The sequence below is a fragment of the Hemitrygon akajei genome, chromosome 2, assembly GCF_048418815.1.
Source record: "Hemitrygon akajei chromosome 2, sHemAka1.3, whole genome shotgun sequence".
NCBI classification, from domain to species: domain Eukaryota; kingdom Metazoa; phylum Chordata; class Chondrichthyes; order Myliobatiformes; family Dasyatidae; genus Hemitrygon; species Hemitrygon akajei.
Genome location: NC_133125.1, coordinates 132519172 through 132534954, shown reverse-complemented (window position 1 = coordinate 132534954; position 15783 = coordinate 132519172). Strand labels below are relative to the sequence as shown.

Here is a 15783-nt window from a genome sequence, read left to right as displayed (position 1 = left end):
CAGACCAGAGCAGCCTTGGATGAAGCCTAATGGTAGACAAGCTAAGACCCCGTCCTGAATAAGAAGTTAGAGCAGACATTCTTCCTTCAGTACTCATTCCTAAAAAAAAACTGATTGGTTTGTTTCTACCACATTGAGGGTTGTGGGGGATTGCCTTTTAGGAACGGGCAGTAGGCTTCCTTCATCACAGGTAAAACAACACTTCAAAAGTACTGGTCATACCCAGGTTACCAACACCCCTACATACGAACGAGTTCCTATAATGATATTAAAACAAAGGTCAGATGTTAATGCATGCCTTCATACAGTGATTTCCTCTCTCTCTCTAAGTAGTTGTTTTCTCGCGTTAGTCTTATGTGCCGTTCCTTACAACACCGTGGAGATCTAGAAACCACATCCAGTGATTTATGTATTTTCCGACTTAAGGGGGGATAAAACCACTCATGGACGTCAATGAAAATGGAACTCGTTCGCAACCCAGAGATAACCCATATTTCACTGATTCTAAACATCTTGGGTTGTTCGAAACGGCGCCATATGAATGCAAGTCTTTCCTGTTTAATACCTCACATCCATAACACTGACAGCTTTGGATTATTCTTGTTTCTCCCCTTCAGCACCGAAGAGTTTCGTTTAGTTCTAAAGTGGCACTTCATACGCAGCGGATAGATGATCTACATCATAAAAGTGGCGTATTAAAATCCCCTGGCGTTGCTGCCATTCCAATACCCTCCACTCTGCAAATCTGCACCGATTCAATGGGCTTGTGCGAGTTGCCGCGTGTACTAAATTTGCATGTTTTCCTCTCATTAGACCTCACTTTTGTAGCTTTCTTCGTGGTAGCATCGTGCAACGTATTAACCTTTCTGTGCACACTTCCAACTGAAGCGCTGAGCAAACCAGTAGTGGTCAAGCCTAATAACATTATCTCCCCTCATCCATTCACGCATCTCCCTGGAAATTATTTTCGAAACTGGAGTCCTATATTAAAACAAAATAAAGAAAAGGTTGAACCTCCCCCCCACCCCCAAAAGGAAACAAAATGTTTTGTGCCATGAAAATTATTTGTCTTCTCCTCCGCAGAACTAGGTCATCCGGTCATAATTGCAAATCTTGAAATAAATCACTGCAAGCCAGCAATGAATCCCGCTTTAATAATGAAACAATGCTTATTGGCATGCGATGTCAGTTTGGCTTAATTCAGTCTAGATTCAGAATAACCAATCCGCAATCTGCAATGCACGGACGACACCAGATAAATCATTCTGCTAAATGATAGCCTTGAAGGATCATGTGAACCTCTTTAAACTTCTGCCGTGGATTTCCCAGCGATAGATTTCACATTCTATTTAACAGGGAGAAATTGAAATCTCCGATGGGATAGCATTAAGCTCTACGAAAGTCCATCTAAGCGGCTCTTGGGGGCACTGGGGAATAATGACTGGAGACCTTTTATTTATCATGTTTTATTTTTTTTTGCTATTCCCTCTGCACTTTCCAAAAGACTGCTTAAGCATTTTCCTTCGATTCACATTCGTTCTGATATATTAAACGATTTGATGTCAGTCTTTGCCTTCGAAATTGCTGAGTATTAAAATAAAGCAACCCAGGTCATCTATCATGTCATTAAACAACCATGTTCTTTTACCCATTACGATTATTAATGTTTTAAAATATTAGCTTGCCTTTCTTCCCCCTCTGTAAGGTCGTCATTGCACTTTGAAAGATTCAGATAACTTTCTCCCAGCTTCCAGAAGCTCCCTTAATTTCCTGGCCTCCTTTAGTAAATGCAGCAGCGCTTTGGAAGTGTGTGAAGTGGAAGAGATGTCCATCTCCCCGCTTACTCACAATTCGTGTCATTTTTATAATTGTTATGTCGATGGAACTTCATTAACAAGTAATTACTAATGGGAAATATTATAGCAATTCTAATGTGCACAAAATTACTTTTTTTAACCTGATCGTTCATTTACTCGAGTGACTGTTTCTTTACCAGACTTGCGCATTTAATTGCAGTGGATGATCTGTGATAATGTTGTTAAACCAGCAATTGTGTCAGCGGGGTCTGCTCTGCCATCTTACCGGGCACCATTGGGCCCTGATCCTCTGCTGCCTGCGTCCACGCCGAGCCCGCTACATCCACAATAATCAGGTATAAAACCCTCGCCCCTTTACTATTGGAGCTCAGCTATATATTCTCCTTGCAACTCAGTTCGTTAATGTCAGTACTGGCTCAGTGTGTGGAGAATCTCTCCATTCTCCGAAATGAGTCAGTCATACAGCACGATACCAAGCTCCTCGGCACAACCCACTCATTCTGACGACGACGCCCATCTAAGCAGGTCCCATTTTCCCGCGTTTGGCTCACATCCCTCAAAGCCTTTCCTACCCGTGGATGTAGCTGTCCAAATACTTTATTTTGAAATGATGTTAATGTACCTGCCTCGAGCACTTCCTCTGGCAGGCCATTCCATGCAAACACCATCCTCTGTGTGAAGAAGTTGCCCCTTAGGTCAGTTTTAAAACGATGCCATTGTAACTATCAATAAACCCAAAAATAAATCGACATCTGCAGAAGCTTAAGATCTGAAGTAGAACTAAAAAATGGAAAGACAGGAGGTGTGTGCCGTGGACTATTCTGTTCCTTTTGCGCTAATATTTGATTTCGCACAAACTTTTGGTTCTGTCTTCACTGCCTTGTATCATTCATCTCTTTATTGGGCGTTATCTGAACCCAACGTGGTGCTGCAACAAACCAGCGTTTCATTCTGCCTGTACCTCACCGTAACTGTGCACATGACAATAAAGTCAGGCAGCGTCCGTGAGAAGAGAAACGGAGTTAATGTTCCAGGTGGAAGATCGACTTGAAACATTAATATACTTTCTACTTCCACAGATGCTGCCTGACCAGCTGTGTGTTTCCAGAAATTGTTTGTATTATTAGAAAACTTGGCTGGTTTGTCCGCTTCGTTTGACGGAAGCAATTCAGGAGCAACGGTTGCACCATTCGGAATTAGTTTATTATTGGCACATGCACTAAGATGCAGTGAAAATTTGTCTTGGAAACTGTTTATATCGGTCAAACCATTACAGTGTATTAAATTGGAATAAGGTATACAATAATAATGCATAATAATGTGTAAAAGCTGCCGAATAAGTGCAGTGCGGGTGAACGGTGAAGTGCAAGACCACAACGGAATAGATTATGAGGTCAAGAATCTATCTTATTTTACCTCTTATCGTATTTTTCCTTTGAAGGAGCGACAATCTGCAATCTCACGGCAGTAAAGCGGCATGTGACTAAACTCCTCTGCCGCTTCGCTAATGAAAACGTATTTTTCCCAGGACGGCCTTTGTTATGCCCGCGTCCATGAGAATGATTCAAATTTGACGATAGACTCATAACTATTAACAGGGATCTTCGTAGTTCCATGCATCCAGTCTCCTTGTGTGGAATGTCACTGGAGTTTTAGCCTTTTTTGTTGTGTGTGGGCTAACCAGAAATGACCTTATGTTGATAGAGTAGTGGGGGGGGGGGGGGGAACTGAACAGCAAATCTTCTAAATCTTCTTAGTCGCAATTTTGAAACGCAGAATAAGGATCTGCAATCTTTCGACCAGCTGTGAGTTGTGAGATTATTCAATCTTGGCAGCAAGTGAGTAAGTTTCTGATGGTTGCCATGGCACCCACCCCACCCACCTCGCTTTTATTTGCGTGGAGGTGTTTCCAAGTCCGCTGCAGTTTGCAGATTCCGGGAGAACTGTTCCATCGGCTCCGCGGCCTGACTGATCGCTAATCACTCCTCGCTTTTGCACATCTCAAGGGTTAATACGAAGGGAGGGACTCCCAACGCAGTAGTTGCCCATATTTCCAGCCCAATCCGTAGGCCGGGTTTCAGCCTCGCTGAGTTTTACATGAGAAAGGAGCTATTTTTGAGATCCCGCTGAAAATGTTGAATGTATCCCACCCCCAACTCCTTCTCTGGCAAGACACTCAAGACAAAAGCTGAAATATATTAACCGCAGCAGTTCATCATCACGCTGCTGAGAAGCAGTGGCCGGAGAGAGGGAGAGAGAGAGAGTGTGTGTGTGTGTGTGTGTGTGTGTGTGTGTGTGTGTGTGTGTGTGTGTGTGTGTGTGTGTGTGTGTGTGTGTGTGTGTGTGTGTGTGTGTGTGTGTGTGTGTGTGTGTACTACCTACCGAATGTTAGTGCTTACAACAGTGTCATATCATTCATTGCTACAGCCTGGTTATGCTACTCAAAGTTTGGAAATGAGTGGCGAGATACTTTCTTAAATTCCAGCCCTGTCATTTCCAATTTTATGCTTTTTGGTTATGCTTGTATCTAGATTCAGCAACATCTATTCAGCATATCAATCCTAATTAGAGGATCCGCAGCTAGAAAGGATGGGAGATGGGCGATTTGCATAATTTAATCATAAATACTCAGTGATACATATTTCCAAATGCGTTTGTACAATTATCTTTCCACCCTTAGGGCAATCGTATTAATATGATTAGGCAATATTTCTGCAAAAAAAAAAAACAGGCAAGTGTGCACTCTTTTTAACTGCAGCTTAGGGCGATATGAAAAATTAATTAATTTCTGAAGAAAATCAATTTCTGTACGTGACCATATTAAGCACACGCCTAACTAAGACCCGATTCCTGTCTCCTTCAAGTCTTCTCGGCGAGAGGATGTCAGCGAAGTGATATTGGAATGAAAGAGAGCGGAGATGTGTTTATTTAGAAATGTTTTTAAGGGGGTGGATGACAATCAAACACTGGTCAGTTGTACAGATCTGTGAAAACGTTCCTCTGATCTCATCAGCCTTCACAGACCAGCAGAATGGGTTTTGGTCACCATAATTGATTTATTCACTAATTCACCATCCAACAGTAATGCATTCAAAAATACATGACAGTGATATTACAATGCAATTAGCAGTCATGGTTTCCCCTCTCTGTGAAAAATTATTTCACAAGGCATCAACTGAATCGTTAACGACAGTGCATTGGACAATTTGAGAAGGTCAGTGCACGATTTGAAGATACTGTTGATGCATTCGGATTATTCATAGTCGCGAATTACAACCTAAATTGATAAAAGGAGATGGAGGTCGTGGTGAAGTGGTGCAGGAGGAGTAGGAGAGAAGTGGCGGTGGGGTGGGGGGAGTGGACAAGTAATAGACTATGTGTATGGGGGGAGGGACGTGATGGGGAGCTGAAGTGGGGGGTCGCTTTAAAAAGTAGTACAGACCAAAGCCTTATGTTTCATTGAAGCACAGCGCTAATTAATAACACTTCCACTTGTGAGATAGTAAATAATCTGAGGTATACATTCAGCCCTTCTAAACTGTAAGAAACATTTCATCATCAAGGTTATTATCACACAAATAAAGTATACGTCCCCGTTGTGGGATTACGAGGTTTTAAAACACACATGGATGTGGTCCCAGTTCGTTCCCAATAGAACTACATTTATCTAAGTGCAAAACAACTTGCGACTTTGTTTTTGTATATCTGAAATCAGTGCCCACTGTGGCGCTTCTCTGTATGATTAATGTGCCAGTGAAGCACAAAGATATGCCCCTGTTTTTGTTTTTTAGATTAGTCCAGCAATTGAGTTTCAAATCTACTAAAATATTCCTAAAATTGGGATCAGTTCTGCGCCATTTTGCCTCGTCTGGCATTGAAGTCATTTAGTAAATGGTCTCGCATTTACGCGCATTTTTTTTCCAACTTCACTAATTATCTGCTGTTCCTTTTTGGAAGTGATTGTAAACCCAGATCCCACCTGGATGCAGTGGCTGAGTGACCAGTAATGTTAGCACCCAATTGAGCTAAGATCTCTCAGATGAACCGCGCATCTGCTCCCTCCCCCTTGGTAAATAAGCAAACAAAAAAGTTGTCCCAACTTTTCCATCACTCGCACTTTAACAGCCCCAAGGTAATGCTGATATTTAATGCTCTTTGCTGTGTCCTCTAGTATGAGAGTTGGAGAGCTGGAATACTTTAAAAGCTCCAACATGTGTAGTATACGCTGTAGTGCAACAATACCAAATAACCACAATAGATTTATTGTTCTTCACTCTTTTTCTAAACTTCCCATAGTTCGTACTCTTCCAACCACTCCCCCGCCCCCAGCACTGCACTTCCAGCCTGTGGTAGTGATTGTATTTTCCAACAGAGCGCTAGAGCAAGGTCTTCCCTCAAAATAATGAAAATAATGCACTCTCTCTCAACTTTACCTTCAGTTAGGATAAACAAAAAGGTAATTTATAGTATTTGAAACTAGATGTCAATGATTGGCCAGTTTAAATCTTTATATATATGTGTGTGTGTGTATATATATATTCAAAGTACGTTTGATATCTGTTTGGCAGTTTGGACTGCTGTTTGTATCAGACTCCTAGAGCTTTAAAAAATATTTGATTTGTGATAGGGCATTCAAACCATGACCTTTTTATGCCATATGTATTTATGCCATATCTCAGCCACAAATACATAGCCTCTTGGGTGAGACTGAGGAGTAAACCATTACTGAGCTAATAACTCTCTGAAAGACAAAAGGCTGCTTAATGGTATTACAAAGCAACAATACAATCTGACTGAAGATGCCTTTAATTCTGATTGCATGTAAGTCTGCACTTTCAGCTGTGATGTAATGGTTCCCAAAATAGGCCAGAGCGACTGTGAAAGTGATTGATTTCAATCTAACACAACCACTACCGGGTGCTTTCAAAGGCAATTGTAGGTTTGTATGTTCCAGTATTAACCAAGTACTGTCCTATCATTAAACTTCATTGTATCATCATGTTAAATAAAAGAGGCATTACGACTCCTTTCAGTCCATTCATAAACATACAGTTTATTGCAATTATCTTTATCAGAATTACCATACCCCTATTGCTAAACACTGATTCATATTCACATACAATTAACTCTGGATTGCTAGCATAAAAATGCAAGAATTTTCATTATTGTTGGGTGATATAATTTGAAGTCTCTCCTTGGAGCTTCACATTCTTATGACTAAGATTATACTTTATTAAGTGGCATAAGAAAAATGTTTGTTTCATAATTATGATATGCAATGATGGGGATTTTTGAGGAATTTTCACCCTCATTCAAGTTCAGGGGTAAAAAAGAATTGTGGGTTTTAGATTTATCATTGTTTATTCAAGGTGGTCCACGTAATCTTCCACTATCAAGTTTCCTCACTGTTCTTCCTGTTAATAACTGTTCTCCTTACAATGGCTCTCAAAGCCTGTTACATGAAACATAAGGATTATTTGGCAAAATGTGGTAATATTGCTGGCTGTTGGCAGCATAAGATTTTCGTCAGTAAACTATCATGATCTTTATTAGCAGTGTTTTTCAGACTCAGGTTAAATAATTTATCTAGAAAGTTAAGCAACAGTTTATCTTTTTAGCAAAGAAATACTTTTCTCTCTACATCAAACTGCAATTCTGAATATCAGATAAGTTCCTAACTTGTGGTATCATGCCTTGGTCCTGATGAGGGCCTGAGTCTGAAACATTGACTGTTTGTTCTCCTCCATAGGTTCTGCCTGACTTGCTGAGTTCCTCCAGCATTTTGTGCATGTTACTCAATTCTAACCAAAGACCAACTTGCCCCCCAGTGACGAGACACGGTTTCTTTGGATATGAACATAGCTCCTTCCTATATGCATTATACAGAGGAAAGTATAATTTGTGTGATATTCAAATGACAATATAATACATTTTGTACAAATTCAACAAAATCAAACTCATTCACATTTGTTTTCTTCCTAACCCTTCAGTCACAGGTAGAGCCTAACCCTCTGATGATTATGTAGAGGACACAACTGTGCAAGAAAACATGTTACGTATTTTTAATGAGTCTCTGTTTTGGGTTCCTGTTGGTTCATTTTGGCACTAAACTACAGTCTGAGCAGTTACTATTTGACAAGTATTGTCAGTCTTAAAATACTTGTGCATGTAACTTTTAGTAGAAAGTTATGTGTAGCCCATTGAAATAAGACGAATATAAACACATTTGGATTATACAAAGTAAATCACTGATATAACTGCAAGTATCAACCAACTGTAATGAAATACACATGGCAATTCATTAATAGATTCTGTTGGACCTCAAACCACACATTATCATGACAAACTTTAGATATTGGGGCACTTTGCCTGCCTGTGCTTTCTCAGAATTTGCACTCTACATTGTATGTTATTGTTGTTTCTGAGCAGATTTAATTTGCTCTGGAGAATTTCTTCAAACCAGATGATCTCTTGAAGTTTACATTTGCAAAGAAAGATGAACATTTTTACTTCAAGGAATTGTAAAGAATTGAAATTTCTGTAACAAACTACTAAGTCAATTAACAGTTAATAAAGAGAATTCAGCATCGCCATTTATAAATTGGACACTTTCATGGAAACTTTATTTGAGTGCATCATGTTCTAGAAGAAAATTTCATGTGTTGGTATATCTTGAAATTATCAAGATATACTAACACATGAAAATGTACTCTCAGCCTCAATAATACAAGGCACTGCAGACTCTCAATCATTGCATTAAACAATCTGAAATTGTGCAGAAGAGAAAACTAGGAATATATATTTTTTACTGCCAGGATTAAAGTTCAACAAAGGTATTCCTGGGATGTCCTACTTTTTAAATAACATAACTTGAGACCTGGTCACAGAAAGTCATCAATAAAAAATAATAGGAAAATGTATCATTGAAATTTAGACTTAAAGCAAAAATGTACTAACAAATCACTCTGCTAATGAAAGAAAATTGGTACAGTGTGTGCAATGAACAGAATATTATTTGTGGGTCCTGCTTTTTTATGACACCAGTGAAATATGATCCTGTGCATTTTGTTCAAGCTCACCTATTTTATTCAAAAATATAGAACTATTCTGATTAGATATTGATCTATTGAAACAACGTGTGCAAAATGCTGGACAAACTTTTTGTGTGCTGTTAAAGAACAGGATTCAGTCTCGTTGAGGAATCATTACACTTCTTGTGCTACAATTCTGATGGTTAAAAAATGTAAGCACAAGGTTTGTATCCTAACAGTTAAAATGGATTATATTGAAATATTAAGCAAGTACTTCATATTGAGCATGAAATATTAATCTTATTTCAGTCCACATGTGCATCTTCATGAATCATATTGGTAGCTCTGTACTCAGACTTAATGATGAAAATATAAAATCATAGTTGTTGATCATTAAATCTGGTAATAAACATTTACAGCAATAAAATTATCAAAATTACTAATACTTTTAGACTTCCAATACATAAAGTGTTTCCTTGTATCATGCAGCCAATTTATATGACAACTCATATTACTGCATGACCTAAGCTTTCCCTCACTATAAAGTCATTCAAGAAGCACTCATTTGATGTGTAAAAATTTCAGTAGTCATTTACTAATCTGGCAGATGTTTTGAAAGTATTTTATACCTATAAATGGACCAGAAGAAATCACAACCAAGATTATACGCCATGTCAATAGGAGATGAGGTTATGATTTTAAACATTATTGAGCCACTGCTGAATTGCTGAACATGAAGTTATTTTAATAATTCCATTGCCTAACCTATTTTCATCATCTAAAGGGTAAATTGATCTGTAATCCCTGTCAAACAATAAGGATTAAGTGACTGAGATGGCTATGCAAGATGTTGTAACTTTGGCTGATGGGTATAAGCTATCCATGGTCTAATTACATTTAAAACTGAACAAAACATCTTTTTCCCCCAGTAGAAAAATAATCTGAATTCTAATTCACAGTTTTAAACTGGTAGAACCACATTGCAGTAGCCAGGAACATGAGAAATCCCCAGCAAGAAAGGTTAAGGATCACTCATTTAATCATGCTTTTATCGGAAACTATGACAACTTTTAACAGAAGTGTCATCTACATAACATATATTAAAGCAACTCTTTCATGAGATAAGATCATTTTACTGAACATTAGACATCATTGTCCAGGAATAGATACCAACACATTTAATTCACTAATGGATTCTTTAGTGAAACATAACAGGAGAAGGGATAGTACATGATATCGAGAAGTATCAGTTTAACTCCATACTCCTGCAATTTATAAATTTAGTTATCACATTTGGACTAAAAACAAAGAACACAGAGCTGATTCTATTACTTTAAACCAACAGAAACCTGATGAGGGCAAAGGAAGACATCAATGTGGGTGTTGTGAATGTTGTCCTTCCAACATGTGATACAGCCAGACTCTTTTAAATTGATATGGATCATTAAAGAGCATAGTACAACATACACACCAGAACTGGGTGATGTGCCATATATTCTAAAGCATAGAGAGATCAAAGTAAAGTGTAAAAGCACAATTGTTGGCAGCCATCTGGTACAGCCTGTTATTTGGAACACATCATATTAGTGAGAAGGCACTCAATGGGTTTCTATTATTTGAAACACTTATTTGTGAAACCCTATATTAAAAAATGCTAAAGCTTTGTATGCCTTACATCTTATCTCTAAACCTGATGTGGCTAATTATTACTCAAGGATTTAGCAAACTTCTTCAAAATGAGATGAAACTTTACTCTGACTGAACTAAAGTTAAAGCAAAATTAAAGACAGTTTTGAAGTATTTTCCAAGTAAAATGTACCCTGTATCTAATTCTGAATTTTCCATGAGATGCATGCTCATTTGAACAGATGCTGGCATCTGCAAGCAGGGAGTTTTTTATAATTGTTCTAAGTTAAGATGTGTGACAGGTGGGAGAAGGCTTAAAGTTCTCTTTTGATATCTTTCTCTACTTGAAAGAACACTCCCAGAGTTTCCAAGTAAACAGGTTGTACATGTCCACACTTGTGTGCAACAGCGAATTAATTTACTTGAATTGGAGTTTTACTTGTGAGCTTACTTTTATTATTGTTTTAGCATCACTTCTAACTTCTAGGAGAGAAAGAAAGCGAACCATTTCAATGCATCTTACTTAGGCCCCTGATAAGATTGGCAGGAGCTGTTAGAACTACCAAATCCTCTCTAACTGGTGACAAAGGGGTAAAGACCTGAAATAGTAATCCCTAGATCTTTCCCCACCAACGCTGCTTGACTCCTTGAGTGTTTGCGGCTCTTTTATCTTCTCCAGTCTGGAGAAACTAAACGCTTTGTGAGTTCTTTATTTCTGGGAGCTGGCAGTCCGGGATGAGTTCGGGAGTTGGGCATATTACACAAGAGATAGGGGAGGTGTTAGAATGGCAAGTACCCGCTGTACGCCCGCAGAGAAACGCCTGATTTGTGGGGTGAAGTGTCCCATGTCAGGAAAGTTCCTGGAAACTGCAGTGAGTGGCTCAGAATCCCTAAGGAGATTCCCAACCACTCGCCACTTATCCACGGGACTGATATTAAGCAAATCCTCACATCAGTCACCACTCCATTCCACCCCGCCCCCCACCCCTTTCGGTGAGTGTGAAACTTTGCTCCCGCTTTTCAGGAACTTGAATGAAAATAAAGCATGAAACTTTCGCTTTCACTGTGTCAGGGCGGAGGGGAAATCTTGCGGTCGCCCGAGACTGCACGCTCTGTCCCGTCCCAACCGTACCCACTTCTGAGAGCAGCCAGCGACCTTCCTCTTGAGGCAGTCCAGTCCCGGTCCCAGCGCCGCTGCTGGCCGGACCCTTACCTGGCATTGGTACAGTCGTTGTAGAGGATCTCGAAGTCTTTCCTGGAGATCAGTTTGCAGCGGTTCACCCCGGGTTGAATGGCTCCCAGCCCTCGGAGAATGCGCACTTGTTCCACGTTGCAGACCACCGGAGTTATATCCAGCCTCTTTAATTTGGTATAGACAGTGTGAAGCCCCCCGACCAGGTGTTTGAGAAACAGGTCGAAAGCCTGAGGCAAGCAGATGAGCTCGTGTCCGTTTACGGTGAAAGAGGCCACTTTGGCCCCCCGTAATTCGACCATTTTACACTCGTTGTTCTGCGGCGTGTTCTCCACCGGAGACGGCGTGGAGTAAACCGGCTTGGAGCTCCCGTCCGTTCGGTAGAGAGTCTGCGCTCCCCCGCTACTCCCTCCACCGCCAGCCGCCGAGGACGCTGGAATGGACGAGATGGCCGGTGAGGAAGAGGAGGAAGAAGATGATGAGGAGGAAGAGGACGAAGGGGTCGCGATCAGAGTCTGATTCACCGGGGCAGGCGGGATCAGAGCCATCGGCGCGGCCATGGTCGCTGGTACATATAGAATTTGGTAAAACACCCAACCGGCTCAATTCTCCTTGTTATAAGAACGAAGAATCATTGAACAAAAATGTTCAGGGTTGGCGCTGTATCTGATCAAAGTTGCCTCTCTACTCTGGAGTCGAGCACTGGCTTTGTTGAAGTTGTTATGTTTAAGATTCGTGTAGAGCAGGTCCGCTGGACAAACACACACATACACACATAACACACACACACACACATACACACACACATACACACACACACACACATACACATCAAAAGGAGAAACGACTTGTCACACGGTATCCCGGGGGCGGAGCAATTAAGTTTCCAGCTAGGAATAAATCAAATGGCACCCTTTACACTCACATCAGCGAGAGAGAGAGAGACGCTGATTCGTACAGAATAGTTAGGATAGAGCGCTTCAAGAGGAACGGGACTAGTTTACAACAAATCGCTTCTCTAATGTAATAGTTGCAATCAGATAGAAGTATATATGGAGGTGGCAACCCTAACCATTTGCAAACATTATGCCAACCTATTTCTAATCGGGGCAACTAATCCCAGATAATTGCCCCGGGTCTCTCCAACACACCTCTCCGATAAACAAATAGACACCCTCCCCTCACGCCCATTGCACCCACCTACTCCCGAATAAATCAAACCGGATCATTGCACTAAGCACAATGTGTTCCCAATCTCAACGCCGAAAGTCTGAAGGAATCACTGGACCAACTTTGCGCTTACGATAGGTCGTTTACACCCCACACTACCTGGTCCATGAGTGGGGTTTGTATGTACGTGTGCGCGCAGGAGTATCAGTTTACTTATGGATACGAGTGATCCAAACCACAATCGCTTCTAAACCAGGGGTGCAACAGCCGGCTGGACTCAGTCTATCAGTTCCGCTACTTATAATGTAGGAGTAAAGGATAAAAGAGAAAACAGAGCAGCAGTTACTCAAATGAATCGCACATTTGAAGAACCCGCGTTCACACCCAGGAGTCAAGTACCTGCACAACCACCGCTCCTACCCCCCTCCCAGCGAAGCCTATAATTTCATATGAAAACATGAAGAAATACCAAAGTTATTAAAACACAGCAGGACAGAACGAACAGGTCAGCCTTTTCAGCGGTCGTCGGCTGAACGTTACCCTTAGCCAAGGGATTCAGTAACAATTACAGTCTCTCTCTCTCTCTCTCTCTCTCTCTCTCTCACACACACACACACACACACACACACACACACACACACACACACACACACACACACACACACACACACACACACACACACACACACACACACACACACACACACACACACACACACACACCCTATGTAAAATCAATGACCAAATGCGTTGATGTTGTACACAGGCTAGGAATCAGATAGTGTCAAATCAACAGAATTAAATGTACCAATTTAGTTCGAAAATTGAGTCCGTGTAGTTATCTATAGGACCCTATAAAAGCCTGTAGAGCACACACAATGAGATGGTCCTTAAGCTATCGTTTGTGTTTAAAAAAAAGTTGGGCGATTGGCAGGGAGAGGGTATAACATTGATATATAACATGAGGGAAGTTTCTACGGCTATTATTAAGAATATTTTGAGAGCAACATTGTGTGTGTGTGTGTGTGTGTGTGTGTGTGTGTGTGTGTGTGTGTGTGTGTGTGTGTGTGTGTGTGTGTGTGTGTGTGTGTGTGTCTGTGTGTGGAGGAAGGTCAGCTTCTTTTCACATGCTTATCATTTATTTCTCAACGTACAGCTGAGACTCAAAAGTCGCTGTTTCCAAACTGCGTTCGGAATAATGGGAGCTACTGCAAAACAATCAAATAGAATTCAATTTGCAGTTAAAATGAAATATATTTACCCCTCCCCCGTTTTAATTTAGAAACGGAGACCACAAATTATGTTTCAAAATAGAGAATCGCTGCTCTTTAAGCGCAGAAGCGACAGATTGTGATGCGAAATAAATCAATAAGATCATTTAAAATTCAGCGCGTCCGAGACAAGGGCTTCAAATTGTCCTTCTGTTACCTACCAATCTCTAGTCACAGTTTATAGTCTCTGTGGGGTATCGTCAAGAACGCTAGCTCCACACAAACATTTTGTTTGGGGAGAAGGGTGAATGCAAGTGGGGGAAGAGGGTCGGCGAGGCAACATTTTGTACAAACTGCTGACTTATTCAATACTTAAATCCGAGGGAGCGAGCACAGACCAGTGGCTAATTAGCGCGGGGCTCATTTATACGAGAGAAATAAAAATCTCCGATCATCGAAAAGAGCGACTGGCGAGGATCTGAAAGTTAAAGCGCGAAGTGACCCATATATTTTGTGTGCTTTATTTTCAACAGGTCGTCGCACACACAAACGTTATTTTAGTCTTTTTTTTCCGAGGCAGAATGAGAAATTCGGTGTGCGGAGAGTGTGTCCTGCTATTTATATTTCTCCCCTGAAAGAAATGCTGTTTGTCCTTTTGCAGAGCTTGTACATGCGAGATCAGAAGCCGTGAATAAACATGGATTAATTCCCAAAGCAGCTGACAGTCAAATATGAAGTTCATTTAAATGGTGACCAGAAGAGGCTCATGATTAATAGATGCAAGTGTCGAACTGATATTCCAAGCACGACCCAATGGTAATTGTATTTGCTTTTAATTGAAGCCAAACCACTTCAAGAACTCGCATTTGAATTCATGTGGAAGGGAGAGAGGGGAAAAAAAACGTCTTGACCACAGATATGTAGATTAAGACCGACGCTGATTTGACAAACAGGCAATATTTCACTCTGTGCTGAAAAGAAAACGAAAATAGCCCACATTAACCGCTCACAGCAGGCAAAATCCATCAAATATTATAAAATTTTATTTGCTACGCACTGTAACTACTACATTGCCTTCCCAGTTTCGGGAATTGTTCTGGTGAAATATTGCTGTAGATTAGAACATTGAATATATCTTCAGCTATGGGAGCAATGAAACAATTTTACTCAGAAAGCGGTTGTTTTAATTATCAAAACTCATATTAAATCACTCGTTCTATTTCATCCTGTGTGTAACGGTCGTTATCTTTCACAATCTCTTACATAACACGAAATTGCTTTTCTTAGGTAACAGTTACCAGATTAGTTATAAAAACTTGAACTGAGAGATTCTATGGGAATATGGAACGTGGATAGATTAGGAGAGGATATCCTACCACATCTGCAGTGGCCGCCAGACAACATTGGTACACTGGGATACGCTGGGTTCCCTATTTAATTGCGAGAGTCCCACAACTTACGTTCTCGAGCGGTTCTGTAAGTAGCAAGCTCCCACGCATGGTGGTTACATTGCACCTTGATTTCAGAACCGTCAAGGTAATATTCAGTAGCCAAGCCTCCAATCAAACTTCGTCACTTTTAAAAACTACAGCAATGTCCTGTCAATAAACTACTTAATAAACTACTTCGATCGTCAATTCATTAAAACCTCGAAAATAAAGAAGGATGTCCATGTAAGTCTCCATATAAGATTAATCCTATATTAATCTTTTGTCATCTCCACGAATCATCAGAAG

The 15783-nt window shown here is 40.5% G+C and overlaps 1 protein-coding gene and 1 long non-coding RNA gene across 5 annotated transcripts in view; one reads left to right on the top strand and one right to left on the bottom strand.

Annotated features, from left to right (window-relative positions):
• LOC140715756 (dachshund homolog 1-like) overlaps nt 1–12226 on the bottom strand; it is a 543203-nt gene extending 530977 nt beyond the window's left edge. For all 4 annotated transcript variants that reach the window (XM_073028130.1, XM_073028146.1, XM_073028138.1 and 1 more), the window contains exon 1: nt 11688–12226. In XM_073028130.1, coding sequence (XP_072884231.1) covers nt 11688–12226 — 539 coding nt within the window. The remainder of the gene's footprint in view (nt 1–11687) is intronic.
• On the top strand, nt 12115–15271 carry LOC140715787 (uncharacterized). The gene is made up of 2 exons (XR_012096185.1): nt 12115–12250; nt 14709–15271. It is a non-coding gene; the product is annotated as an uncharacterized lncRNA (long non-coding RNA).
• Nucleotides 15272–15783: the final 512 nt, after the last annotated feature.